We start from the raw sequence: 27,977 nt of genomic DNA on the forward strand, positions 1-27,977 counted from the left end.
CGCGCTTTGTACTATACAATAGTGCTATTACATTCTTTAATATTGATCTCGTTGGGTAATTCGAATAGGCTCTTGTCACATCTCTAAGTCATTTTATCTAATTTGTATAGGAATGAATCATTCACATAGCATCTTCATTCATATTGTATCTATCTCAGACTTCATCAACAGTAGCCTTGTGCACAGATTTCCGATCAGGGTCCGAACTAGGTCCTTGAGCCACATTACCCTCCGTCAAACCCGATACACTATCTTTTCTCCCAACGACTGTCCCTTCCAACGTTTCCTGGAACGCCTCACGCTTTGGTAGAAGATATCTCACATCAATGTAGCGAAGGGCGCACGTCATGATAATCACAAGTACCAACAAGGCCAATGCAGATTGCCAGCCATACTTGTAAAATGGTGCCTGCGACGCAGGCCATACCAGCACCTGCGACCAAGCAGAGATGGCGTAATATCCAGCTACGGAAACACCTACAACGAGTGAGCGAGCCTCGGGATCTTGGGGGATGAGGTCTGAAAGCCAAGCGAAGATGAGCGGCGCTGTACCGAGACAGATGAATGATATAAAGTATGATGCGTAAGCGCCGGAGAGTGGAACTGCGGCCGGATGAGAAGTCCAAATACTCATGACGATGCAGGGAATGATACCGATAATTCCCTGGACCACGATGAGAGTCCATCGAGTTTGCAGGAAATCCGACAACAATGCCCAGATCCACACAAAGACAACGTTGATGGCTGATCCGCCGATCGGGATCGCGTTGACTTCTGATACTGTCCATCGTGGGGTTCCATCGGGTCTCTTGAGAGACTTGAGGAAGAGCGAGAAATAGACGTATCCGTATGTGCCCAATACGGTCGCAATATAGAGAATCGCGATGAAGTACACCACCCAGCCCGAGAATGTACGCTTTACACCGGCCCATGTCATTTTCTTCGGCTCGGCTCGGCCATTACGAGCAAGTCTCTCCATTGACAGCTCGGCATGGACCTTGCGGAACCAGAATGCACGAGGGTTAGGGTTGTTGGGGAGATCTGGGATCATGAAGAATCCCGCAAATCCCCACACCACGGTGATAATTGCATTAATGACGAACAGCCATCGCCATCCGGCAAGCCCGCCGTGGCCATTGAGCGTGTCGGAGATTGCAGCCTGTAGCGCTCCGGACATCATCTGGCCCACAGCCTGGCAGGAATGGTAAAAGCCCATGCGCTTCGCAAGCTCTGTTGGCGTATACCAGTACACTTAAGAGCGTTAGCAATCTGCAGCTTCAATACAAGACTCTGGAAATGACTTACTCAATAGGGTCATCATTCCAGGCCACGCGCTGCTTTCGCAGAGTCCCAAAAACACGCGGAGGACGTAGACTTGTTTCGCGTGCGTGGTCATAGCAATCAGACCGGTCAATACACCCCACACAATCTCCAGACCAGGAAGCCAATAGCTTGGTCTGATGTATGTGAGGATAACTTGGGAGGGGATAAGCATAATACAATATGCGACATTGAAGTACGTCGTAAATCTAGTATTCATTAGCAATCTGTTGGTCCGACTCCAGATCGCAGAGAAAATCGTACAAATTCAATTCATTTCCCTTGAGGTTCAAGTCCTCCTTCATGCCAGAGACATATGCATTATTGATGTTCTGCTGGTCAAGATATTTGATCACTGGAAATGATTAGTTCTTCTATTGTATATTCACTTTTTAATCAAGATGCAGTCGTACCTTGTGAAAGGCACCCAAAGGTAAGCAGGAACGTGTCCAGACGTCGGACAAGAGCCCGCTCATCCGCCGTTCGGACATAGCCATCCGCCGGGTCATCGCGCCGAAAGATCTTCGAGAGGCCCATGATCACTGGGCAAGGAGCCAAGGGAGATGATCAGTAGAAGAGAAACGGGGAGACTGGTTGTCTGGGATGCGTCTCCTCTTAAAGAGCACAAGAGAGCCAAGCAGTCACCGTCCCGATAAGCTCTCGCCTGCGACTCGAGCCATATCTGGGGGTCAACATGCCCCGTGCAGATCGCAGATCGGAGGGGGGCTGCTGTCTTGTGATAAGAAACTCGCGTCCGCCACCAATCGCAAGACACCCAGAAGGAACTTGGCGTAACCTCGGGAATGCTCCGAGGCCTTGGAGACAGAGCCCAACGGTCTGGAGAGCTCGTGTGGGTTGACTTGAAATAGTCGGAGCTTCCAGTCTTACCCCGCCTGGGGCACACTCTCATTTTTACCTTCCGCTGGCTTTTAGTGCAGGTCGAGGCGAGGGTATGCCAGCCGCCAAGCGCCCCCTTACCACGATAGGGTCGGGATAGTGGCGCGCTAGGGGGCGCTAACCGCTCACTGGGGGGCTCTTTCGTAAACCGTTGACTCTTCTGAGCATGGCTTTTGCGATAAAGGGTTTCCTGGTAAGGAAAAAGAAAGTGGGTTATGGTGGAGCGATAGGAAAGTAAAACCACAAGAGAAGTCACGGAGTTCTCCCCGCACGAAACGAATAACTCCTCGCGACCTCGCGACCATCAGTTGCAATCCCGGTTAATCGGCACTGGCCGACACGGTCACTTGTACCAAGCCAAGTATATAGATGAAAGGAGATTATCTGACACATAAGATTTCCTCCATTTACTCCTACTCCGTCTTCGCAATTATGGCCAGTCCCCAGAACGGATCCAGCAAGAATCTGCCTAATACCACTCCCTGCTTGAGTTATTGGCAGCGCACCACTCGTGCATTTCCCCATCTCTTCGCTAACCAACATAATCCCGTGCCCTCAAAGGCTAAATATGTGGTTATCGGCTCGGGAATATCCGGTGCTCTCACAGCGTTTGAGCTCCTAGAAGCAGGTATCAAGGCCGAGGATGTGGTGATTTTGGAAGCGCGAGAAGCAGCAAGCGGTGCGAGTTCGCGAAATGCAGGCCACGTCCGACCGGGTATGTTTCTTTCAAACGAAGAGATCGCATTGTCATGGACTTGGAATTTCTGAAAACCACAAGTACTAACATTCATTAGACGCATTTCGAGGCTTCAATGCCTATTCAAAGGTCCACGGTCCCGAACAGGCTCTGAAGATTATAGCCAACGAACGTCGAGTCCTTGAGAAAGTTGACGGGTTTGTCAAGAAACACAATGTAACATGCGACTTCAATCTAACAACTACATTTGATGTCTGCATGACCCCCGAGTTTGCCAAGTATGAAGCAGAGAGCCTCGAGGCATACAAAGAAGCCGGAGGTGATATCTCGCACATCAAATTTTATGAAGGACCAGAAGCCCAGGCAAAGACAAGAATCCCAGGAGCCATTGCAGCATATGAATGGCCCGCAGGTTCGAGCCATCCAGCCAAACTGGCACATTTCTTGCTCAAATCTGTGATCGAGCGTGGTGCAAAACTGTTTACATTTTGCCCAGTCACAGAGGTGAAACCAAATGGCTCGTCTTTATGGGATGTCCATACCCCTCGGGGCATCATCACGACAGAAAAGATTATACACTGTACAAATGCTCATGCAGCGCTCCTACTGCCTCAACTCGAAGCCTACCTTCGACCAAATCGTGCACAAGCCCATTCCCTCGTGCCGACTCCGGCTTTCGCAGCGGAGAATGCCCTTCAGAATACATTTTCACTACGTTACAGTCTCCATCATTTCTATTCCTTGATTCAGCGCAAGGGCGATGGTACACTCATCCTGGGAGTTTCTCGATCCAACCCAACCCTGAGCCCCGAGACTCTGGACGGTCGCTTCAGCATCGACGATTCTCACTTCAATGAAGAAATCGCCCAAGATGCTCTACGGAGCTTCCACAACCTCTTCCCTGACTACGCTCCCGATGGAAAGCCAATGTTGCACGGTGAAGGCTTGGATCATGCATGGACCGGGATCATTGCGATGACCACGGACTCTGTTCCCTTTGTCGGGGCGATTGATTCATTACCGGGTCAATACATTTGTGCTGGGTTTAACGGTCATGGTAAGTGCTAGAATTTGATGGAGATTGACCTTGGCTAATTCTTTGGTCCCGCAGGTATGGCAAGGATATTCACATGTGCTCCTGGAATTGCCAAGATCGTGCTTGGACAGGCGTGGAGCGAGACTGGATTGCCAGAGTGCTTCCAATTCAGTCAGGAAAGACTCACCCGACTTTCTAATGGAAACCTACCTTCCATATGGTGAAATATAATCAAATTATCGGGGCAAATATCATACACTTGATCATCATCATTTTTGCATATCGTGGCCAATGTCGGAAAACAAACTACTGAATTGAGCCCTTCTTTTACAAACGCCGTGGTTTTCTACTTTAAGACTAATCGCTCAACACGGCTTAGCAGGCTAGCTAGTAATGCAATAACATCTCAATCAAAGGTCTTTACATATACGTATAAAGGTTGATTCTGTATAGTATCAAATTGTAGAAGGATAGCGAGAGGAAAGACGAGAGGAAGGACCGGTAGTAAGGTTAGTCTTTGCAACAACATGAAATAGGTCTAGGTTTCCTACCCAAGAGTGTGTGCCTGATCTTTATAGAGATATAGGTGGAGAGGTCTAAGTATCTTGTTGGTAACTCTGCCATTTCCCAAATAGGAAATGAAAGGTTCAAATTCAATTGAAATCACTAGGAAAATCCGGTAGATAGCGAAAAACTTGAAAAGGGGCATTGAGTAAAGAAAGGGCATCCGTCATCTATCAACTAGCGATTGCTAGAGCCAGGAAGGCATGGAATGCACACCTTGCGCAGGGTTTCATGCGCAGGCTTGGTGGAGTTCATGACATCCTGGATCTGGTCAGTTAGTGTCGCCACTTGCTCCGTCCGGTTTTCGTCTAGTCCCTGCTGTTGGCCCTGGCATAACTGTTTGATCTGTCCAGCAATATCCACGACGGCATTGCGGAGCTTTTCAATCTCATTGAACGCATTCTTGGTCATGTCCTTGCTGATTGAGGGCTTGGCACGACGGTGGCCACTTGCGCCACCAGCCAGGGTTTTTTCGTCCTGTTCTGCTTGCCAAAAGGTGCAACGCTTGTAGTTCCCATTCCACCGGCAGTTACCGCACGCAAGGAGATCGCCTTCACCGTCGCTCATTCGAATACACTTCGCCTATAGAAATGTCAGTATCCTTTGAGTCAGAAGTAAATCAAACGGCGTAGCCTACCCAGGGCCCGTATGACTTCTTGCAACAGTCACACTCATCGACCTGCACCTCTCCCAGACATTGAATGACTGCTGATTCGACATTGGCAAGGCGCTCGCTGATTCGCTCTTCTTGCCGTTTGCCGGACCAGAAGAAACCTGAGCGGCTCATGGGCTCTCGGACAGGGTCTATGCGAAGGAGCTTTGGAAGGACGTTACCCTTGAGCCACTCGCCCTGCCACGCCACCTTCCAAGGCACCTTCCCGGAGTTTTCCGGCCCATTCTCCAGGTGGCATCTCTTTCGAGCCACTGGATGCAGCAGGGATAGCGAAGAGTTCTCTGACGGTAGTAAAATCAGGTTCAGTACTTTGAGACGGAGTTGCTGCCATGTTAGATTTTTGTCAGAGATTGGAGAGGAGGTGAGTGAAGAGGAGACAAATGCAGAGGAGATGATAGTAACTGGCGTCCTAGGCTGCCCTAGGAAGAGAGAAGAGGAGAGAAGAGAAGGGGAGAGGAAAGTTTGTAACAGCAGAGGGTTCAAGGGCTAAAAGGGACCTTCTAAGAAAGAGACGAGTCAGGAGGTAGGAGATCAGAATTCATGTTTGCTTTCGAGTGGATTAACGTCGTTAGTTTTACCTCTGATCAGCGGATATGAAGGTTGTTCTTCACGGTTATACAAATATCTTGGATCACGAGCATCCACCTACCTTCCCTCTACAATAACAATTGCGTAACTATTAACCCTCGCTTCTTTTAATTTTGTTTGTTTTTTTGTATTCTAGGTGTAGTATTCACAAGGCAAACTAACACAGCCCACAGTTGTCTAGAACTAGTAGCTTATTATAAGTACTCGGGAATTCTCGTTGGGTTCTTCGGACTCATAGACGGTAACGGATAGAACAGAATAATTTATATAATACAGTGTATACAACAACTAACTTCCCCGAGGCGGTGTCCGCTCGAGGGAAGCAAGATGTTCGAGCTCTGTTATCGCTACTTATTGAAATTAAAATAGTAATAATTCTAAATAAAATCCCAAAAAGAGTACAAAAGATGAAAAGAGATGAGAGCAAAAAGAATTATTTAAGCAGCCCCACGCGGGGGTCGAACCCGCAGCCTCTGAATTGCCTTCTTCTCTTGACATGCCAAGAGATTCGGTCCACCAATCATGGTGAAGACTAGAAGTTCAGCGCGCTACCATTGCGCCAGCAGGGCAGTCAGTTGTCGAGTGACGACATGATTGCCATTATGAGCCTTGGCCATGTAACATTCTCAACCGCCCTATGTGATCCCCGGCCTTTTTCTATTTTTTACAGGATAATCTGACGCCTAGAGGATTTTAACTAGAGCGAGAACATTAAATGTTTCCACCTTTACTTTTTCTGATGAGTATGTGTGGGACTTATGTATGGGATTTATGTACATATCTTCAAACGTCTATACAACCGTTTACGGCTACACTGTATGATACGTCTATCCCGTTGAGTGTTCTAGAATTACTAGGGCTTGAAGTTCAATGCGGTGATTGTGAGTCGATCTAATACTCATGGCCCACAAAATCCACATATGATTTATTTTTGTCAAACCATGTACATGTACTCTTGGCCAACTTTCCCACCCACTGTCCCTGTGTTTCCACATAATGTAGACTGAGCGCTCTCAGGCATGCCGATGCCTTGCATCCACAAGGCTGCAGAAACATCGATCGGTATAGTATCTAATGGTACGGTCGGAAGGTGCTGGGTATCGAATGAAGTGTAAAAATCAAGTTGAGTCATGCCCGGAATGAGTCCTTGGTGGCTTGACGTATGTGAGAGGTCGGGCGTGTGTGGGGATAGAGAACAATTCAAGGAGCTTTGTGAGAGCGTTTCCCCAGACAAGGGATATTCTGGAAATGGAACAGAGCTTGCTGCGAGTTCAGAGTCGTCCGGCATTTGATTTTGAGTTGGTGGCTCGACTGCCAATGGTATGTCATCCGCGGGCGAGCAGTATACTGCCTGGTCCATGGTAGGGTCATTATTGCTTTGATCAGGTCGAGTATCGTGAGATCCATATGCCCAGTTATCCCCGAAACCTGCGGGAAACGTCCCACATACTTCATTTGGTACATTCATCAGCTGGACCATGGCTTCCGAAATGGGCTTGGGTTCCAACGGAGGTGTATTCCTTTCCCCAGCCAAGAAACGCAATTCATTAAGTTCGGCAACTAGTCGATGGTTCTCTGCGACTAGATCTCGCATATCTTCTGCGGCAGACAGACACATTGCGCGTTGCTTTTTGAAATGCTGGAGGCCTTCTTTCACGACAATTGTTTTCGAAAGGCGGCGGACAGGCGCCAGAGAAGGAACCAGACGTGCTAGCTCCTGGAGTGTAACTCAAGTGACTCAAGTTAGTCGTAAAAATCATAGCCAAATGCATTATGTTGAGGTCATACAAGTAGGTCTTTTTTCATGTCTTCTCGTCGGCCTTTTTCCAGGGCTAGATTGCGAGCGTTGACATCGGGGGGTAGAGGCCGAGGGCGACCTCTCCTCTTCGGTTTGCTTTGATGTGTAGTGGTTTGACTCGCCATTTCGTAGTTGTGATTTGAATTAACAGAGAGCTTCACGGAGAGCGCGATTTCACTCAATTCTGCGTGTGGTTCAATGGTGTAAAGTAGATAGTAGAGTGAGTCGAGCAACAAATGTTCGAGGTCGCCGAACCTCCGGGGGAACGGCCGCAGATGGGCCGAAGTGGGGGTGTGGTCGGGCCGTCTTCTCGGAGTCGCTTCCACTTTCTATCCAAGTGAGTTAGTGGCTTTGAGGTTGGAAAATCATTGGACGCGTGGGGCAACATATTCAATGGAATGGTGCCATGGCATAGGCTCCTTCCAGAAGAATGGTTGTAGATGGCCTTGTGGTGAGCTCATTGTTCTCGATTCCCGAGGGCTTAAATCTAGACATTCATGACCGAGGAGTAGATAGGTGCTGTAAGACAGCAATAGACTTTTGTTACAGTAACTTCAAATATTGGGACTTACCTAGATCTCAAAACGCGTTGTGAAAAGAATGGTGGTGGTGGTGATGGTAAGTCTATCAAGTCCCCTGATAATCGAAGCCGATCCAAGTATCTGCCAACTATTTGGGTCGTACTATGCAACCTGATGTTATTCAGATTGTTTAGATAAGACTATTTTGAAGAGGCTTCCTTGCTTAGAGCCTTTATTCCAATGCTCATTTGTTGCTCATTACCCCCCACGCGCATTCCGAATCTGGAAGAGACTCTCCACAGTGGGGCCAGGACTGTACAGTCCATGCATTAGCGCCAAATCTCCTTCTCATCGAGCGTTATTCCAGACAAATCGTGACTTAAGAATAAAGTAGACGATCTGAAGAGACTGGGAATCTCCACAGTATGCACGTCGGTGGTAGGTGTCAAGGACAGTAAGCCAACCCTTGGATAGAAAAGGGAATCCACTGTCGGAACAATGTGCTATGGGCAAACTCACTTTCGACCTTGTCTTATCTTAAAGTAGAAGCAGACGGAGCCTCTTGAGTAATGCAGGTGTAAAGCCCTGTCTTGAACCGCGTGCAAAAGATGCAGTTGAAGAATTCACTGCGTTTAACACAATCTATGTAATCGGGGAAGGTTAGGTTGTCCCCTGTAGTAGCTCGGTGCTGCGCTTACAGGGGAATTTTGTACTTAAAGCATACTTCACTTGGCCCCTCTGAATGAGCCTATTCAGATGTTTTGAAAGTGACTGTCGCAATCAATAGTAAAATTAAATTCTCCCATCGATTTTATACACGGTAAGTCAGAAGAGGTCTCCTAGATGGAAATGCGAAGCATGAGCTTCCCCCGACATCGGCCACGCCCTTGCCTACAACGCAAGGCATAAAGCTCTGAATACCGGAGTTAGAATCATCACTCAGCAGATAAAATACCTTCTCAAAAATATTCCACGACCAATAGTAAGCACCAAAATACAATATGATTCATCAAGAAGGAGCTGCGATGGAACCCCGACGGAGCCTCCCAAGCTGGCCCTCCGATATCGGGGCCCGAAGTACATGACATCGACGACAACTCAGCAGGTATATAAAGCAACGAAATCGCAGTAGAGCTCGCAAAACAGAATAACAAACAATCATCTATTCAAAAGAATCAAGAAAGTCATCATTGACACATTACATACCTCTATTTCCCCCGAAACTACCATTCCACCCACAATCATGGCAACAAAATCCGAATCAGCAACATACACCCACGGCCACCACGCCTCAGTAGTACGCTCGCATAGCTGGCGTACAGCCCAAAACTCCATCGCCTTTCTCCTGCCCCATCTAAAGCCGGACATGAAAATCCTCGACATCGGCTGCGGACCTGGTACCATCACCGTGGATGTAGCATCCTACGTCCCGCAGGGGCATATCACAGGTCTCGAGCGGGCGGGGAGTATCCTGACGCAAGCGCGCGCGAACGCAGACGCCAAGGGCGTGACGAATATCGATTTCGTCGAGGGGGACGCGAACGCGCTTTCTTACGCGGATGGCACCTTCGACGTGGTGTTTTGTCACCAGGTCCTCCAGCACGTGGGTGATCCCGTCGGCATGTTGGCTGAGATGAAGCGCGTTGTGAAAAGGGGTGGTATCGTTGCGGCCAGGGAGGCGGATTATGGTGTTTTCGTGTGGTATCCTGAATTGCCTGGTTTGAAGGACTGGCAGGATATGTATGATCGTGTTGCGAGGCGCAATGGTGGGGAGCCCAATGCGGGACGCATGTTGCATGCTTGGGCAAGGAAGGCGGGCTTTGGGGATGTGAGGTGTAGCTGTACCATGTGGTGTTATGCTAGTGAGGAGGATGTTAAGTGGTGGAGTGAGTCGTGGGTTGAGAGGGCTGTTGCTTCGTCGTTTGCGACGACGGCGGTGGAGCATGGGCTTGCGACGAAGGAGGATCTTGAGGGGATTTCGAAGGCTTGGAGGGAGTGGGGGGAGGATCAGGATGCGTGGATTTCTATTCCTAGTGCGGAGATTTTGTGTTTTAAGGAGTAGATTTTGATTGTTTATGCCATGATAATGATGATATTCAAGAAGTGAAGAGTTCAGAAATGCAAGCGCGATGACTCGCTTGTTCGTGTCATGTTTCTAAAGGATATTGTAAATCTATAATACAAGAAGTCGGGACGAAGACCCCGTAGATGAAATAATGTGCTGCCCATATCCCTTGCGAATGTACACCAAAGACGCCAACCCCATCCCACAGAAATGGTTAGAAAATCAAGTTGTAAATCAGAGAAAGCTATTGACGCAAATCCAAGTTCAACAGCCAAAGAATCATGCCTCTGGTTTGTACTCATATCGGCGCCAATTCTCACTAACCCACCAACGGGTAACATGAGCGGCTTCAATCACCCAATTCAGGGCATCTTCGCCGTGTACCTTGGCCACTTCGTCCAAAAGCGGAGGCAAAGTAAAGGACTGAACGGTGTGTAGCTCAAGTGGATCTTTATCCACGTCGGAGAACCGCCACTCGACATCAGGCACGAGGGGAATGACCAGACGATACGGCTTGGGGCCAGACCGCAGAGCAAGCCAGGTAGCACCGGTATTCATAACGGTGAATTGCCAGTCAAGCTTGCCGTCTTTCTCTGGGACAAGCTCGCGGATCATGGACTGGCCTTCGTAGAGGGGGAGAAGGTCTTTGATTGCATGGGTGGCGTCCTTATCCAAAGAGCCTGATTCCACGAGGAGGTCCATGATAGTAGGTACGATTTGCATGGATGTGACGCGGCCGTCGATGGTGATTTGGGGGAGTTGCGGATGCGAGAAGACGAGTGGAACGTGGAAGTTGGAAACATGGGGGTTATCGTAGGGGGTGACGCCACCGTCCTCGATTAGTGAGATGCCGCTGTCTATATGTTAGTATTGAAAGTAAATGTACAAGCTTTGAAGGGAACACTTACTGATCGCCAACCATGACCACCAGGGTTTCATTGGCAACACCAGCTTCTTCGATCACCTCTAGAACCTCGCCAAGCCACCTGTCTGCAACTCCCAGAGTGTTCAAGTAGCGGTTCATCCGGTTCCTGCCGTTGAAGATGTTGTGGTGCATGAACTCCTCAATCTTGTCGCCCTTTGGCATATCCCAGGGGTAGTGTGTCTGTCCCGTAAGGTGGGTAAGGAAGAGACGCTCATGATGCTTCTCTGCATGCTTCAAAGCATCGACAAAATAAGGCCGCAGTTCATGCTCGGGATAGCCCCAGAAATTGAACTTTTCCGGCTTATGGCCTGGCTTTTTCTTCCAGTCCTTGGTGATCTTCTTGTCTGTAATCTTATCTTTGAATCCGATTGCGGGAAGGAGAAGATCCTGGTTGTCATAGTTATCCGTAATACTCTGCATAAAAGTCGAATGCCAGGGCCAGGTTTTGAAATCATCTTCTTTGACCTTTTTGGTGTCGTTCTCGTGAGACATGGAGTTTAATGCATGGAGGATGTGAGGCATGCACGGCTCATAGATGTGATGCAAGTATTCGCGATTAAAGTCGACTACCAAGGGTGCAATTCCACAGACACTGGCGAGAATACTCTTGAGAGTGAACGTATCACCAGTATAAGCATTCGAGGCGTACATACCACCACGTGGCTGCCATGAATCGTCGCTGTGGTCCCAGCCAGCCGATACTCCCGTCAGTCGCTCGGCATTGCGTGACAGGTTGGAGAGACGCTGATCTACAACGTCTGGAACGCTGCCACCGTACGATTCGCGGATGATATCGCCAACGTGGGAGTCCTTGCGGACCGGGAAGACGTCGTACCGGGTACTTTCCAACTTGAGTAGGAAAACGTGCTTAATGTTTACACTACCACTCTTCAGGGCATCCCGCCACGGCTCCAAAACATCGCGGTCGAGATTCGAGATTTTCAAGGGGTCGTGTGCCGGATCATAGTGCAATGCTGTCCCTTCCTTGCCTTCTTCATACCAGTCCCTGAACCCTGCAATCTTTTCCCCTGGCAACCAGTCGAAATTAGGAGGCGCTGCGAGAGCGGTATGGTTGTACAGCCAGCTGTAGTCGCCCGGCAAGTCTGGCGGGAGATCAACCGAGTATGTCGTCTCATGCTGTGGGGGTTTCTCAAATGGCGTAATAATCACAGTCTGGGAGAGGAAAGTGTACGCGGTATCTGATGGGCGAATGCAGCGCAACAGGAGCACGAAGACGGCAATCGAGGCCACGAGGATGCGCAATAATAGAGACGGAAGAGGCCGTGAAGACGAGGGCGGAGATGCTGCCATGGGATCCTCCAGGCCTAGCATCGCCTCTGATTCACTGTTCTCTTCATCCCAGTCCTTGTTGGCGACTCGCGCATAGTTTTCTAGGTCGGAGCTAGGTTTGCGCTTCCAGCAGACGAATACAGGAGCTACGGCCGCGTTCAGAACTCGGGTCACTGCGCGAACCCAATTGTATAGATACGGAGTCGAGATCCATGCTGCGGCGCTGAATAAAACTTCCATGATGACAATACCAGTCAATCCGGCCAGGAGGGTCTTGACGGATGCCGCATCGCGATGGAAGGCGTGTGCTTGTCGCCAATGAATTTCGGCGCCAGTTTGGGTGTAGAAGGAGATGTTGGCGGCGGCTAGACCAGAGATCATCAAACTAGAAGGGAATTGAACATGTGTCAGTATCTTGTAGACACTATCCTAGTACCGCTGATAGTTGAAAATAGTTGTTTCATACCTGGTTAGAATTACTACCGGCGCAGAAACGACACGGAGCCATCTTCGATGGAAATTTTGAGAGAGCGTCTGCGCAATGAGGATGCATGCAACATCTTGAAGGAAAAAGGTCGGACCCCAAAGAATGAATTGGCCGGGAGAGAGGGAGTTGAGGTGGGAATAGATGTGGAGTAATTTGGCGCAGATCACGCCGATGAGCAACAGCGAGAACCAGTACTTGCACGAGGCGGGCCAGTAGACGTCGAACCAAAGCGTTGGAGAAAGAAGGATACGGATGAATTCCTTACAGCGCTGGCGAAAGCTAAGCTTCATCTTGAGTGTGGAGAGCTCCTCGAGGGGAGTTTCTTTTTCATACAGCAACTAAGCCGAGACACTCCATTCCACCTTTGTAGAGGGAGAGAGGTGGGAGTACCGAAAGGGGAAACGCGAGAGTGTCGGAGAGGAGAGTTGAGAAGGAGAAACAAAAGTGATGGAGAAAAAGAATTTGCAAGATCACCAACACGAGCATAAGCGGACACGAGGGCCAAATAATGGCTCTGGGGCCAAGAATTATTGCTGCCTTGTCTCGTTACAACCAAGCTGGATCCATAATACTCCTGATGCCAAGAGGATTCTACAGCTAATAGACGAATAGTACAGAGTATTGGAGAATTGCGAAGTCATTGATCAATGTTCATGTGTAATTCCTACAAGTTCTTAGGCACAAGGGCTTTTTCCCCTTTCAGGGACACACAAGTGTCGCGTGTGTCTTTTGATTATTACCCACTCCACGAGAGAGGCTTCGGTGACAAACTTAAATGAAGCTTGGCGACCCTGAATCTTGAAATCTTTCATCTCATACAGTCTCTACAACCAAACACGGATCACTCTTGATACTCCAGACATATAGTCTCCCTTACTTTGCAAATAGATCACTACCACCATCAACCATTCTCCAATACTCCATACTCATGATTATTCCCACTCGTTTCAAATAATGGCCAGCCTTTCGGCCTCCGACGCCCCCGCCCCACTTCGTATTCACCACCAACACTTCTCCCGTCGCTATTATTGGCACTACCTCGGCGCCACCGGTCCCTGATCCAGCTTTCCCTCCCTTTTCTCGCGTGATCAGGGGGGTCGTATTCTTATTCAAGGAAACAAGCCCAACATCCAGGCTCAAGCCAATCTCTGAGTTTTGAACCTTTGCACGGCCCGAACCATCTCTCCTCGACATACCAATGATATTCATCCACGACAAGACTCCCCACCCACACTGCGGTTGAGCGGAATTAAGCTTGGACCCTGAACTTGGCTCCTCAGGGCTGAGAGGAGGCTGTTACTGGACGCGCCCTGGGGTCCTTGCTGTGGTATGGCGTCACGGATTTGGGGCCAATAAGCCCTCCGCTATTACAAACACTGACAGGCAGCATCAAAGCGTAACGCCCGCCATGAATTACGTGATAATACCTCTCGTCTGGACGTCTCGCTTCGATTTCCTTATGAATGGGGCGCAGAGACCCGCAGAACCCCCTTTTTCGCATCGTCATGTTGGAGTTATACGATCAAGCCAATTAGCGTGATGTATAAATTTAACAGTACTGAGCATAAGCATAACAGCGACTCGCTCCCAAGGCTGAAATCCAGGTTGTGGATCGCCAGATAAAAACTACTTCGAGGCACCTAGTTAGTTAATGAGCTCGCGCTGACTAACGAAAGAACTTGAAGGTTGCTTGAGAAGTTCCAGAATGGGTAAGCTGTCGTGTTGGTAATATGAATACTTGGTCAGATAGTAATCTTCGAGCATTTAAATGCAGGACTGTTGACCTCTTCAAGGCCAATCAGATGTCCATAATTGTGCACATGCTTATTATCAGATCGCAGTGCGTCGCCAGATTGGGATCCGCACTCGACACGGTCAAGTGTATCACCTAGTTTTCATTCTAGGACTCGTTAATAAAGAGATACATTTAGGGAAATAAATCCTCTTGCTAGGAAATATTATACCTTCCGAAGTAGGTTCTTCGCTTCTGAATTGGAGTGATAGGCTGTAGCCATACTTTCAACAGAAAATCGTAGAAGACATCGAGTCTCGTCGCTCTGTTGTCCACCTGTCTCAATTTTCACTTCGACATAGGCGTGCAGATACTAGAGAAAGATCTGATCGGTTTGATGCAGATTTCATGTTAAAAATTAAGGCCTCTAGACCGCCTCTTGTCTAGGCACTTTTGTGCATTATGATTGGTTCCTAGACGGTAGTCCTATAGCAGATGCAAGAATTTCTGCCGGTTTACCCCATCGAGATTTTGAACACATACAGGACAGAAGTTTATTGTAGAATCACAAGGAGAGCCTCCTTAAGACAACGCATTCAGCCTCACCATCTACAATAATATAAAGACATAAACTTGCGGATTATATTGAAAAATCCTGCAATTCGATTCCTGCAAATTTCATTTCTTCTCAATATTCCAAGTACCATATACTATCTTCATCAACCTTCTCTCTCAACCTAACTACACTTTCTCATAAGCAACACTCAATCCGCAAGCACATCACTGCTTCAGCGTCAACAGACCCGGCCGATAAGGCAAAAGATTGTAAGAGGCACTCGAACTTGGATCCCGCCCCTGATACAAGAACTGCAAATTACACGCATCAATAGTCATAGTCTGATCCGGGTTACTCCTCACCAAATCACCATGACTTATATCGTTCGTCCAAGTCGCACCACTATTCGCCTTGCCCGCGAACGGCGCACTCTCACTACCAGCCTGGACAGTCCACGATCCACTCAGACTGCTAGCCGTGAAAGACCGGAAATACCGCCCATTCGAACCAATCGCCTCAACGATCATAAGGTACTGGTTCTGTCCGGAGACGGTGTAGACCTGCACGGCTTCGAAGAGGTTGTTGGTCGAATCGCTTAGCACTACTTCTGAGGCTGTCCCAAAGGAGCCGGGGAAGTTGCCGATGGCCATGCTGGCGCGGTAGATTTTGCCGTTGTCCCCGGCGAAGAAGAGGTACATGTTTTGCGAGTCGCCGATGACGGTTTGGTCGATTACCCCCGTGCTGCTGCCGGAGATGGTCCCTGAGAAGAGCGCTTGCTCGGAGGACCATCCATTCGCATTGGAGGGGTCACTTGAAGTGCGGTAGGAGAATGAAGTTGAGCCCCATTGATAGGCGAGGACCCAGATAGACTTGGGCGAGAAGTAGAACAGGGTTGGTGCGACAGCGGAATTGGTCATTTGGTTTTGGCTTGCTGAGGCCATGCCAGACCAGTCGGAGAAGAGTCCAAAGTTCATGGAGTGGTAGTTGCCTGATGTATCGGCTACGGAGGCGTAGACGAGATGCTGGCCATTGTAGACTACGTTGGTGAAGTCTTTGATCGAGGCCCAGCCTGATTTGGGCTGTGCTAGGGCGGCGGTTGATGTCCAGCTGTATGTTGATGGGAGACTGCAACTTGCGGTCACGGCGCTTGCCGATGCCAGTAGCAAGGCGATGGATGACCACAGGTCTGTGTTGGCCAGTGGAGATCGCATGATGATGCTTTGGAATTGATTTGGAGGAATCTGTGTTTGAATAATTGACAGATGAAGCATAAAATGGGGATTATATACCTTTCTTCTTACCCACCAGGGATGTTTTCGATAATGAACTTAGCCATCGATTCATCCAAACGAGACGACAATGTCTTGGTTCTCGACACGGAGGTCTGAGATGTTTCATCAACACAATCAAATCGGCAAATCTCGAGGTAATCACTAGCCGATATTCTGCATGGATCAACACTAAATCGTCTTTTACCGGTGAAATTGCGGGGAAGGGTCACCTTGCAACACGGGGCGGTGCCGACCCATCGGGGTTTTACCTTTCTGGATATCCCACCGAAGCAGCTCCGTGTCGATCTTTAACCTTGGATGAACTCCTATGCCTCCGAGACAAGGAAAGTATAAACTGACTCGTGGATTCGGGTAAGTATACCGGGTAAAGAGCTAGCATGCTGGATAAGGTTTATGTTGGCAGGTGGTAAAGAAGCGCTTTGTCTGCAGGTGGATGCTTTCGAGAAGCTGAGACGCTGTGAAACACGTCATCACGTCTACCAAGTCCACACTGCAGGCCTCTTTCAATCCGGCACGGTTGCCCTCTTGCCTAAAGTCTCGCCAGTGTTTTGCAAAAGTTCCTTGGTGGCATACCTCGGTATCTCATGGACGAGCGCTGTGAGAATACTCGTCAAGCTTAGGGCCATGCTTCTACCGCGGGCTAAGAGTTTCTACGCGGCAGAAGCCAAAAAATGCTGCAGGTTGTGATTGGGAGTTATCTTTCATAATAAACTCGTAACCGATAAGAAAAAGACTCGCTTTTTGAAGTGAATTCACGTTACATAAGTCGTAAGTCTGGCGCTGGGCGCGCAAATGCGGCAGTGGCTAGCTAAAGTTCCGCAGTCCAAAGTGGTCACGCAGTTCAGAACTCCGAGTCTAGAGACTGCCACTGGGATGCAAAGTTCTTCCGAACCCACTCCATGTATCCCTTCCACTTGTGCAGGTCGCTCGAGGCCTCTGCACCAGGGAACGCTTTACTGAGTTCCTTGGTGGTCTTGAGAATACCCAGCGAGGCCTCCTGCGCCTTCTCCAACTCCTGCTTGACGGCATTCTCCTTTGGCTTGAACGAAAGCACCGTGGTGTAGCGTTCGGAAAGTGCATCAAGACGGCGCTCGGTCTCCTCGGGAGCGATAATAACAAGCTTGGAGGTCATCAGGTTGCTAATCGCACGGATATCTTGCTCATCCTCCACACCAGCGATGACGCGATCAAAGATCTCCGAGATGTGGCTGCGGGCAAAGGTGGTGTCGAGGGAGGCGTAGAGGGTCTCGTAGGCGCTCTGGAGTACATGTTAGAATACACTGGGCATAGGAAGAGAGTAGGATAAAACATACCTTGCGAAGGTCAAGTCCGTCGTCGACCTTGTGCTTGAACGGACCCATTTGCACCTCGCGGATCAACTCGGGCTTGATCTGGGTATCGCCAAAGACGGCGGGGAGCAGCTCACCCAAGTGTGGGAGGAGCAGGTTCATCTTGTTGTGGATGGCAGAGTTGAGCGTGGTCAATGCAAGACGGTGGTTACCAAGGTCGCTGTCGCTAAGCATGTTGGTGAGCAAAGGCACCATCAAGGGTCGCAGAACATCGTTGTAGGCATCGCTGGAGTCGGCGAGTGTGTAGCGGAAGGCTGAGATGACTACGCCACGGACGACGGGGTCGGAGTTGTTTAGGCAATCTCGGAAGTGGGGGATGTAGTTCACTGGGTCAATCAGAGCCAGACGACCAACGCACTCGGCGCCAACCGCACGGTTGTCTTCCTCCTCGGAAACGACAAGCAGTGCCTGCCACAGCTTGAGCGCAGCGGGGGCAAGATCTGGGCGGACGACTTCGGGGTGTTGAAGCAATTCTCGCACCGAGTGCAAAAGAAGGTAGCTTTGCGTGTTTGATTTATCAAGACCATTGAGAATGATAGGGAGATAGGTCTTGACACTACCCGCCGCCGCATTGCCAAGAGCAGTAGCTGCAGCCAGGCGAACGTGGTCCGAGCCCGAGTTGAAGTGTGCAATGAAAATATCGGGAGTCAGCGCGCACTCGGCTCCCATGCGCAATCCAATCTCACCCAAGATTGCAAGCGCGAGGCACTTGCGGCTGTCATCCTTGGCCGTACTGAGCTCATTTGAGAAGTCGTTCATGGTGACACCCAGGTTTGGTCCACCGTGCACAAGGAGAGTACCGATAGCCCGACCGACGACGGAGGAATCCCCAGTGATGCCGACATTCTGCAATAGATTCTGCATCAACTGGGCACCTGCACCTTCGTCTCCAATGACTTTCACCAAAAGCAGCAGGGCCTTTAGAACGGTACCGACAAGCGGTTGCTTAACGATAGTGCAAATCGAGGTGATAAGGGACTCATTGACAAGTGACTTTGAGTTTCCGGGAACAAGCTTGGCAATGATGATCAATGTCGGCGTGAGGAGGTGGAAGTCCGGGGCGGACAACAATGGAAGGAGAGAGCTTTCCAGCGTGGTCATAGTAGTGGGGCTAAGCTGAGATCGGATGCTGGAGTTCATGGCAACACTGCGGAGAGCCTCCAAGCACGATCCCCGCAAAGCTCGGTCCGACTTCCTAAGATTGGAGCCGAGCTCGAGGGTGATCTCGTTGACCCAGTCCGCACTAACGTCCTCGGGGCGGCTGGCAAGCACGACGACATCGTCAATGGCGCGCACGGCGGCCAGTCGAGTTGTCTCATTCTTGACACGGTCCACCAAAATGGAGAGACCCTTGGACCTGTAATCTGCAGACAGGTACTCGGTACCCCGTTCACCCGATGTCAGGGCCAGGATCACACCGAATACGTGGATGGCTCGCTGACGAACTTCAAGATCGGCACTGGTGTCGGTAATGCGGGCAAGAACAACCTCGTAAAGCTTCTCCAGTTGTTTGGCAACCTCGGGGGTATTGGCAGATGCACGAGGCGGGGTCATGGCCTTTACGATCTGCTCCACGGCGCCCAGAGCCTCGCTGCTAACCTTGTAATTGCGTTCGTTGACAGCTCCAACGACACCAGGAACCAGAGCGATGAGGAAGGGGAGTAGAGCATCAGACAGATGAGTCTCGGCAATAGCAGAAATAAGGCCAAGGGTCTCGATCTGAAGAGAGCCGGCACTGACAGCAGCACCAGAATGGGCAGCTGAGCTACCTGAAAGAGAGGAGGTTTTGAGAGCGTCCGCAATGAGATATTCAATCTGCTGGAGATGATCGGCCAGTCCACCGTAGCGAACCAAGGAGAGGCTCCTCAAGAGCACAACGGCAGCCTGTCGCAAGGGCATGGAGGCTTGCTTCCATGCCTTGACCAAACTCTGTACAATCAAGGGCACGGAACGTGCAAGGTCAGCTTGAGGGCCAGACTTGGGAGAGGAGGGGACGACGGGCGAGTCGATCGCAGAAGAAGTGCCAGCACTGGGTTCGAAATCGACCATACTAGCATCGCTGTCTTGGCGTCTGCGCTTGCGGGAGTTCTTCGAACCTCCAACGGTCTCCAGGAAGCCATTCGAGGTGACAATAACGGATCCCTCACTCGTCTTGTGTACCAGAGCCGTCAAGGTCGATATAACCTCCATCTTCACACTCTCTTCTCGTTCACGGCTGATCCGGGAGATCAAGGCGGGGGCGATCTGCTGGTAGAGGGTGGTATCGTCCAGGGCACGGCTACGGCCATAGGTTGAAATAAGAGTGTAGAGTAGCTTGGCAGCACAGCGGCGAACCTTCCAGCTCATGTCATCGATGTCACTGTATCCGTCTTCCTCTTCAAAGTCTCCAAACTCATCGTCATCCAGGTCGGCGGTGGCATCGTCCTCACTCCCATCATCTTGGGTTCCGCCCATTTCTTCATCGTCCTCCAGTTCGGCGACATTGGGATCGTATTTAAGGAATCGGAGAGCGGCTTGGCTGGCGTTGGTGATGTATGGCTGCATCTGCTGGTTGCACGAGCTAATCAGGGCCTCCAAGGTGACGAGCGCCGTCTCACGGAGCTCATCCGCCTGGGGGTCATGCTCTTCCGTATCGGAGTAATCCGACATGGCGGGAAAATTCCAGGAATGGGAGGGTGATCAAAAAAGGTGAAGCTGGTAGATCGGGGTGGAGAAAGTTTTTGGTCGATCCAGCGAGCACAAGCTTGGAGAGGTCCAAGGGAAGCTGGAGCTGCCCCGCGGAAGTTCCCCAAATTCGGAAAAACAAGTTGGGCCGGATCCGAGCGCGGAGAGCCGCCTGTGTATTTTTCACTGTAAGAAGTCGAACAGGTCAAGGGAAGGTTGAGAGTTCTTTTTAGAGGCGAGTAGAGCCTGCAGACCACCTTGTTTTCGGGTCTTGGCTCTTTTCTTGCTGCTGGCGTTGTCGGCTGTCTTGGTGGGAGCTGAATCGGTGCTGGTAGAAGGAAGAGCTTGCAAAGCTGAAGATTCTGCCGGGGTGGATGTGGCAGTAGTAGGAACAGGTGAAGCAGTAGCTGAAGGAACGCGCGATGAAACCTTAGACAATGGCTTTGAGGTGCCTCTTTTGCGGGGATTGATAGTGCGTTGATTGCAGCGTAGACATTTATAGACTGTAGCACCACCAGCAGATGCTGTATCTAGCTTGGATGATGCTCGAGACTTGGCTTTTGGCTTGACCTGAGTAACTTGAGAGCATCTAGACTGTCTAATACTACCACATCCTCCACAGTGATGTTTTTGCTGGCGGATGTTGAGCGGTTTTAGTTCGTCGTGCAAGATCTTCGTATGTACCGAGAACAGATGCGCCGCTGTAGCTGGGCTCTCGGATGCCAGCAGATTAGCCGCCTCACTGAGAAAGCGCAGCTGGGGAGCCTCGAGAGGTGCCATTGTGTCAATAGAAAAGATCAAAGGCAGCCACTTTTGTATGTAAAATGGAGCGAATAGGGATTGAAGATAGACAAAGTGCCTGGATGGTGCGAAAAGTTGAGATGTTCGCCAGTTGAAGGCGGAAAGGTGGACGATTCCTGATTACTGCCAGGCTCCCAGGCCGCCCCGTGAATGTTTGATGGTCTTCCTCATTTTTACCCAGAACGGAAATATCTTGTTTGTCTTCAAGGCAGCGATTTCTTAGGCACCGCTCTTCTGTCTTCACTAGGGCGGCTGACACCTCGTTCCTCAGATATTTAAGCTTCCTCCCCCTCTGCTGCTTCCTCTCCCCTTTTCTCTCCCCAACCTCCCTTCTTTATCTTCTGCGTCTACCCTCCCTGCACGATCCCACTTCCCAATCACCGATAAAAACTCACGCTTCACCTGCCGTGGTCTCAGTACAGCACCATGCTGTCTGAGATTGACGGTGTCCGCGTTGCCGTCGTGGGCTGTGTAAGTTTTCCCAGCTCATCTCTCCCATTTTTTTCTTCCACATTTCCAAATGAATAACTAGTCTGATACTGACTGTTGGCTGTAGGCTCATGGCGGCTTTGATGAAATCTACACCCTGCTGAAGGCCAGAGCAGAGGAAAAGGGCTGGGAGACCATTGATCTGGTGATCATTGGTGGCGATTTCCAGGTTGGTCCTCTTTGAATCCTTTCACTTCTCATGCAAAATGGCCTCAATCTCACATGTATTTAGGCCCTTCGCAACGCCAACGATGCCGCTTGCATCTCAGTGCCAGCCAAGTGGAAGTCCATGGGAGACTTCTACAAGTACTACGGTGGTGAGGCGGTGGCCCCGTACCTGACCATCTTTTGTGGGGGCAACCATGAGGCCAGCAACTACATGTACGAGCTGTACTACGGTGGGTGGGCAGCTCCCAACATCTACTATCTTGGTGCCGCCAACATTGTCCGTTTTGGTCCGCTGAGGATCTCCGCTATGTCGGGCATCTGGAAGGGGTACGACTTCCGCAAACCCCACTTCGAAAGACTCCCGTACAATGCAGATGATTTGCACAGCGTCTACCACATTCGGGAGCTGGATGTTCGCAAGCTGCTGCAGGTCCGAACTCAAGTCGACATTGGCCTTTCTCATGACTGGCCACGGGGCATCGAGTATTCCGGCGACCACCGGGAACTGTTCCGAAAGAAGCGTGGCTTCAGAGAGGACTCTGAACACGGCCGCCTCGGTAATGCGGCAGCTCGTGATGTCCTGGATCGTCTTCGCCCGGCATACTGGTTCTCTGCTCATCTCCATGTCAAGTTTGCTGCTGCCCTGGCTCATGATGGTACCACCCTTGCCAAGATCCCTTTCCCTGCTGATCAGCCTGCCGTCTGGGCTGTTGAGGCTCAAGCCCCAGTTGTCTCTCCTAAGGCCGCCTCAAAAACCATGGTCTCTTCTTCGGTCAAATCCCCTTCACCTCCCCCAAACACCACTTCCAACACTGGGCCTGCTCCTATGGTCAGTAACAAGGTGCTCCGAGCTTCCGGTACCGCCCAGGAGAAGCTACAAGCCTGGAACGACTTCGCACAAGGTGGTGCTCAGGAGTTTGAGCGCCAAGAGCGCCGTGTCATGGAACAGGAATGGATGGAGACGATTCGGCGACAGGACGAGCGCAGGGCAGGATCCAAGGACCAACCTAGCGAAGGCAATGTCGGCCAACCCACTCTTGGTCAAAACCAGGATGAAATCGACTTGGATTCTAGCAGCGAATCTGACAAGTCTGGTTCTGGGAATCCCTCCCCTACCAAAGCACCAAGGCTCGACATTTCCGCTTCCGACGGATCCAATAACAATGAGACTGCTGCTGAGGGGCCTCTCGTGGACCGTGCAGTCACTGAAGGCCTGCGTAGCAAGCTACCCGCCAGCTTTGCTCGGCCTGCAGCCTCCGCCGAGTCTACCCAAAAGAAGCTTGAAACAGCCGACATCACCAACAAGCTCACCCGATTCCTCGCGCTGGACAAGCCGCACAACAGGGATGACTTCCTGCATCTCGTGAAGATCAATCCTATCAAATCGACCGATGCTCATGCTTCCCCCGAGACCTTCCGTCTGGAATACGATAAGGAATGGTTGGCAATCACCCGAGTATTCGCGAACGATCTCGTTCTAGGTGATGCAACTGCCCAGGTTCCCGCCAACAAGGGTGAGGAATACTACCGTGCACGTATCCTTGAGGAGGAAGAGTGGGTTGAGAAGCATATTGTCGACGAGTGGCGGATGCAGGTTCCTTACAACTTCCAACCCAGCGCCCCTAATTTCGACCCTGATGTCCCCCTGACTACTACCGAGCAGCCAATGGAGTACACAAACTCCCAGACTACCGAGTTCTGCAAACTCCTTGATATCCCCAACAAGTTTGATCTCACCGAAAGCGAGCGAGAGGCTCGGATGAACGCTGGGCCTCGTGCCTCAGGTGCCGGCCATGGTGGTCGCGGACGTGGTGGTGGTCGTGGCGGTTCTCGACGTGGCGGTGCTCGACGTGGTCCTGGACGTGGTCCTAGCCGTGGGATGGGCCGTGGCGGTGCCAGATGTGGTGATTTCAACGCTTCTTGGTGATGAAGAAGCCACCCCCAAGAGTCTGCGGTGATTTCCAAATCGGCCAGACCTGAAAAACGGTGTTCGGCGCGTTTCATATGGCGTTTTCGGCTGACCCTTTTCGTCCTTACGATCGTGGTCCTCAGTACGGCGTTCCCCTTGATCTTTCCATATTCCCACATTGTTTGATTCTACCTCTTTGCGCGGATCGTTGATCATTTTGTTCCCTCGTGTTCCCTTTCAGCCGGATTTGCGATAGTTATTTCGTCCTTTCGAGGATTTGAGAGGACAGTTGCGGAACTGGCTGATTTCGTGGGAGGGTTCATTATGAGCAACTGTATCTAGTTTTGAATTCTGGTCTTAGTGCCAGCAATGAATAACATATTGTTACAGAAACCTCCTTCTTAGAATAGCCTGTAGACTGTACAAGGTTGGGAGAACCATCGTGATGGCTAGAATGAATGGGCGGGACAGACATGACGGACAGAGGGGATAGAATGGATAGAATGTCTCAAACTAGTATATGCCTACTCAATCTCTTCAATGCGCGGTCTCCCAGAACCCCTTCCAGCCAACGGATCAACACTCAACCCAGCAATACGATCCCCAAGCTCCAGTCTCGGCTCCCCACCATCCTGAGCCCCAATCCCCCACATCAACGACTTCTCCATCCAAGCCTCCAGACTCTCAATCAACACACGCAAATGTCCCCGAACAATCCCATCCGTCTCCACGCTCTCGACAAACCCAAGCGTGCGCAGCATACCCGGGATATTGCCCACCGTCGTTGGACCGCGCGTCCGACTATCCCGTGGACCTGGAAGCATCCCGTCATCCGTAAGAGAGAAACCGAATCCGATATCCTGCCCATTCCGAGATTCCCGCTCCGTATCAAGGGCTTTGAGGATGTCCAGGATAAGAACAACACTGGCACGTCGCAGGATCGCGCTTTCGGGGGCTGGTTCTAGCGTTAATGTTGCTAGGGCTAGATCCACTGATGAAGAGATGATTGCAGGTCCGAGACCGAGGATGTTGGTTTGTACTGCAGATGCGAGAATGGAAAGCGCAGAGGCGCGTATCCGGAGGTCTTCGGGTTGTTCGTCTGCAGACGCGCCAGCACCCCATGCGGCGACGATAGCTGCAGCGTGGGCGTTTTGTTCGGGTGTTTCCGTCTCCGAGTCGGAGTCCATGAGATCTGCGAGATTTGGCAACCCTGATTCTTTCTGTTTCCGCTCCTCGCGCTCTTTTCGTCTTCGTTCTTTTTCTTCTTGTTGTTGGCGTGCCTGTTGGGTTTGTGGTTTGTGGCCGCGACGTCCGGCAACGGCGATCATACCTTCGCCGAGGATTTTGGCGGTTTCTCCGGTTAATGCTTCGCCTAGGTCTTGGGCTGTTCGGAGGAGTGATTCGCCGATTTTCAGGCGTTGGTCTAGGGTTCGTTGTTCGCTCTTGTCGGTGTAGTTGTCTACAAGGGTCTTGACGACGGTGCGTGGGTGGCGTGAGGCAAGCGTGCCGATGAGTTTGATGGCATTGAGGTAGATAAATTCGTCATTTGCAGTAGCCTCGGAGACATCGGTGATTATGGAGAGCAGGAGAGTCAGGGTTGATGGGATATCTAATACTGGCGAGGATTTCATGATCAATTTCGATAGTAGTGAGAATCCTTCCGCTTGGACTGGGGGCAGCTCCGAGTTGAGGTTTGCAAGTGCTTGACGGTGGGTTTCGAGGTCTGTGATATGCGGAGGGGCTGGCTTTGTATCGTCGTGCTCTGGGGATGTAAGTTGAATCTCCAGAAGCATCGATGACGTGGTAGCCGGTTTTGATAGTGCGCTTGGAAGGAGTGGGATGAGCTGATCAAGGTGATCCTTGATCTCCTCGAGGAGGGTCTTCGTTTCTTGTGATAGAGCAAACTCGGGAGATGCAAGAACCGTTGACAGCAAGCTGAAAGCAGTAGACAATGACTCTGAGGTATCTTGATCGGATCCCTCGTCTCGATCATGGCCTTCCTCTGACACAATGTTTGCAAGTGACGATAATGAGACTTTGCCGGCCTTTTGGGATTGTTGTGTGGTCTCTTTGCTGCTCAAATTATGCAGCTCTCCATCAATGACTTGCTTGATTAGTTCCAGGACCCGTAAAGGACGTCGTGACAAAGTGTCCTTGAAATTATCAAGCAACTTCTCGGCCACCTTTGCACAGACCAGCTTCTGCATGATGTTTTCAGAATCACCGATTCTTTCGGCTTTGACTGATGCACCGGCGGTCGTTGCATCACGAGACTGCACAAGCCACGACTGGCTGACATGCAGGAAAATATCACCAGTTCTCTCTTCGGTACTCGGGTCCGAGCCTAGAAGGCTAACAAAAAGATCCACTCGGATTTGTAAAGAATCCATCAATCGAATGATATCGGAATGGCTACTCTCGGAGCCTGTTCGCCTTCTCAAGGCAACTCGCCCTTGGGAAGATTTGGTATATGTCCAAGTCAATCCTCCATCCCAGAGTAGGTTATCAACCAGTTTCTTCAGTGGTTGGACACCGACTGATATGCTGAAGTAGGTCTGTAGAAGGGCAATGACTTTCTCGTGTGTGTCCGTCAAATTCTCTTGTTGAGAATAACAAGCCAAGCCCCAAAGCGGGAGGAGGATGGGGTGGACGACCCTCTTTACAAGTCCCGGATTCGGATGCTGCAGTGCGAGACTTTTTAGTCTTTCAAGTGCGAGATCAACAAGGTCACCTTCAACGACAACATTGAATGATGGTCGTTTTTCAGACTTGAAAGAAACCGAACCTTCGCCCTTGAATGGATTTGACAACCAGCGCATCGAAGAATTATCAAGCTCCGCAGTCAGGGCCGCAAAGATTGGCTCAACAAAAATAGAGTGACCAATGGTCCCTGGAGCACCGTATGCACGCTTCCCTAGAATGCCATTCCCAATCACATAGGAGGCAGTCCTCTTCAAGTCCGGGTCATCTCCATCAAGTAGCTCTAAGAGCTGTGGGGCAATAGCATTGAAGTATGTCGATGGTTCAACATCTTGGGGAACTGATGAAAGTAGTCTTGATATCTGCATCATGCCCTGCACTGTGAAATGAGGACCGATCGATGGCTCGCTTTGGGCTTCCTGCCCAAGGGTTGGGGCAACTTGCGAGGCGATAAACATGATAGTATGTAAGACACCACCGGGTCGAAGTGGCACATGAGCGATTTGTTTTGATATGGTAGACTTGAACCATGCTGTGGTCTCTGCCTGGAGGAATGCAGAGAGCGTCGGCAGGAGAACTGAGCTTGGAGTGCTGTGTTATGTTAGTCCTGTCAAGCGTTGTATAGTGCTGAACACCTAGTGCTAAGACGTACTCAGCAATTATCTTGAAAAAAGCCTTTTGGTGATAGACCTTGGCCTCTGAACCGATGACATTGGGGTTGAAAGCGAGATCGGCCGCCCCACTGATAATATCACTCAGAATGCGACCTCGAATGATGGGCTGGATGCTATCTTTGTCATCCAGGGTGATGCTAAGAAGCACTTTCATAATCTGGCTGAGAAGAGCTTCATCATGGGGTATGCTGCTTGCAGGCACTGTAGTCTGCTTTGCAATAACTCCGGCTGGTAGCACCGAGATCACTCTTTGCTGCAAAGGAATGCCAACACCGGACGAGAGGGACGGGTAAATTCCCTCCAGAGAAATCAGGTCCAGCAATGCATGGATCATCTGACGGCGCTTTGCATCTTCGAGAGCGGGATTCTCGACCTTGACTTCGGGTTGCTGAGAGGGTTCCTGATAGTTCACTGGCGTGACAAACGCACTATGAATTGCATGCAGTAGATCCAACGCCTTGCCGACGACGGCCGTTCTAGCAGTCTCATCGCTGACTGGCAAAGGATCCAAATATCGGCTCAATATTTCCACGAGAGATTGTCCTTGTGATTTTTGAATCTCATCTTCATCGCAGTTAGCTTTGTATCAGCATTACCGGGAACCGTGGGATCTGCATGCCTCTGTTCAGAACCGGGTTCAAGAACCCGCTGGCGGCGTTGAACGCATCCCAGATTTGCTTTGGATCACTCATCGTCGGAATGCTTGCTTATAATAGACTCATTTTCGACAATTCCTCATGTATGCAAGAAGCAGCTTTCCTTTTGCTTGCCAGAGGCGAAGA

At 50.4% G+C, this 27,977-nt stretch overlaps 11 protein-coding genes across 11 annotated transcripts; 3 read left to right on the forward strand and 8 right to left on the reverse strand.

Annotated features, from left to right (window-relative positions):
• Positions 1-154: 154 nt before the first annotated feature.
• Positions 155-1,860, reverse strand: N7496_007447 (uncharacterized protein; the record flags this gene model as incomplete). The annotated part of the gene is made up of 4 exons (XM_056700376.1): positions 155-1,251; positions 1,306-1,529; positions 1,585-1,675; positions 1,734-1,860. Coding segments are annotated over 4 exons (1,539 nt in total), but the record flags the coding sequence as incomplete, so codon positions are not given.
• Positions 1,861-2,649: 789 nt separating this feature from the next.
• N7496_007448 (NAD(P)/FAD-dependent oxidoreductase) lies at positions 2,650-4,174 on the forward strand (the record flags this gene model as incomplete). Its single annotated transcript, XM_056700377.1, has 3 exons — positions 2,650-2,932; positions 3,012-3,971; positions 4,026-4,174. 3 exons carry the CDS (start codon positions 2,650-2,652, stop codon positions 4,172-4,174), a joined length of 1,392 nt encoding a protein of 463 aa, XP_056555790.1.
• Positions 4,175-4,691: 517 nt separating this feature from the next.
• N7496_007449 (DUF3716 domain-containing protein) lies at positions 4,692-5,301 on the reverse strand (the record flags this gene model as incomplete). Its single annotated transcript, XM_056700378.1, has 2 exons — positions 4,692-5,096; positions 5,152-5,301. The coding sequence occupies 2 exons, from the start codon at positions 5,299-5,301 to the stop codon at positions 4,692-4,694; spliced, it is 555 nt and encodes a 184-aa protein (XP_056555791.1).
• A 1,408-nt stretch (positions 5,302-6,709) lies between these two features.
• Positions 6,710-8,034, reverse strand: N7496_007450 (basic helix-loop-helix domain-containing protein; the record flags this gene model as incomplete). Its single annotated transcript, XM_056700379.1, has 3 exons — positions 6,710-7,492; positions 7,564-7,902; positions 7,948-8,034. 3 exons carry the CDS (start codon positions 8,032-8,034, stop codon positions 6,710-6,712), a joined length of 1,209 nt encoding a protein of 402 aa, XP_056555792.1.
• A 1,303-nt stretch (positions 8,035-9,337) lies between these two features.
• N7496_007451 (class I SAM-dependent methyltransferase) lies at positions 9,338-10,156 on the forward strand (the record flags this gene model as incomplete). Its single annotated transcript, XM_056700380.1, has 1 exon — positions 9,338-10,156. One exon carries the CDS (start codon positions 9,338-9,340, stop codon positions 10,154-10,156), a length of 819 nt encoding a protein of 272 aa, XP_056555793.1.
• A 282-nt stretch (positions 10,157-10,438) lies between these two features.
• Positions 10,439-13,151, reverse strand: N7496_007452 (uncharacterized protein; the record flags this gene model as incomplete). The annotated part of the gene is made up of 3 exons (XM_056700381.1): positions 10,439-11,012; positions 11,068-12,759; positions 12,841-13,151. The coding sequence occupies 3 exons, from the start codon at positions 13,149-13,151 to the stop codon at positions 10,439-10,441; spliced, it is 2,577 nt and encodes an 858-aa protein (XP_056555794.1).
• A 2,222-nt stretch (positions 13,152-15,373) lies between these two features.
• N7496_007453 (uncharacterized protein) lies at positions 15,374-16,360 on the reverse strand (the record flags this gene model as incomplete). The annotated part of the gene is made up of 1 exon (XM_056700382.1): positions 15,374-16,360. The coding sequence occupies one exon, from the start codon at positions 16,358-16,360 to the stop codon at positions 15,374-15,376; it is 987 nt and encodes a 328-aa protein (XP_056555795.1).
• Positions 16,361-17,282: 922 nt separating this feature from the next.
• On the reverse strand, positions 17,283-20,439 carry canA (putative cullin binding protein CanA; the record flags this gene model as incomplete). The annotated part of the gene is made up of 2 exons (XM_056700383.1): positions 17,283-17,699; positions 17,755-20,439. The coding sequence occupies 2 exons, from the start codon at positions 20,437-20,439 to the stop codon at positions 17,283-17,285; spliced, it is 3,102 nt and encodes a 1,033-aa protein (XP_056555796.1).
• Positions 20,440-20,637: 198 nt separating this feature from the next.
• N7496_007455 (ribonuclease P Rpr2/Rpp21/SNM1 subunit) lies at positions 20,638-21,234 on the reverse strand (the record flags this gene model as incomplete). Its single annotated transcript, XM_056700384.1, has 1 exon — positions 20,638-21,234. One exon carries the CDS (start codon positions 21,232-21,234, stop codon positions 20,638-20,640), a length of 597 nt encoding a protein of 198 aa, XP_056555797.1.
• Positions 21,235-21,681: 447 nt separating this feature from the next.
• On the forward strand, positions 21,682-23,839 carry N7496_007456 (RNA lariat debranching enzyme; the record flags this gene model as incomplete). Its single annotated transcript, XM_056700385.1, has 3 exons — positions 21,682-21,726; positions 21,812-21,913; positions 21,977-23,839. The coding sequence occupies 3 exons, from the start codon at positions 21,682-21,684 to the stop codon at positions 23,837-23,839; spliced, it is 2,010 nt and encodes a 669-aa protein (XP_056555798.1).
• Positions 23,840-24,345: 506 nt separating this feature from the next.
• Positions 24,346-27,917, reverse strand: N7496_007457 (RTP1/Tango6 family protein; the record flags this gene model as incomplete). The annotated part of the gene is made up of 3 exons (XM_056700386.1): positions 24,346-27,112; positions 27,174-27,759; positions 27,914-27,917. The coding sequence occupies 3 exons, from the start codon at positions 27,915-27,917 to the stop codon at positions 24,346-24,348; spliced, it is 3,357 nt and encodes a 1,118-aa protein (XP_056555799.1).
• Between the last annotated feature and the right edge of the window lie 60 nt (positions 27,918-27,977).

This window comes from Penicillium cataractarum, assembly GCF_028827025.1.
Source record: "Penicillium cataractarum strain IBT 29864 chromosome Unknown utg000005l, whole genome shotgun sequence".
In the NCBI taxonomy this organism is placed as follows: domain Eukaryota; kingdom Fungi; phylum Ascomycota; class Eurotiomycetes; order Eurotiales; family Aspergillaceae; genus Penicillium; species Penicillium cataractarum.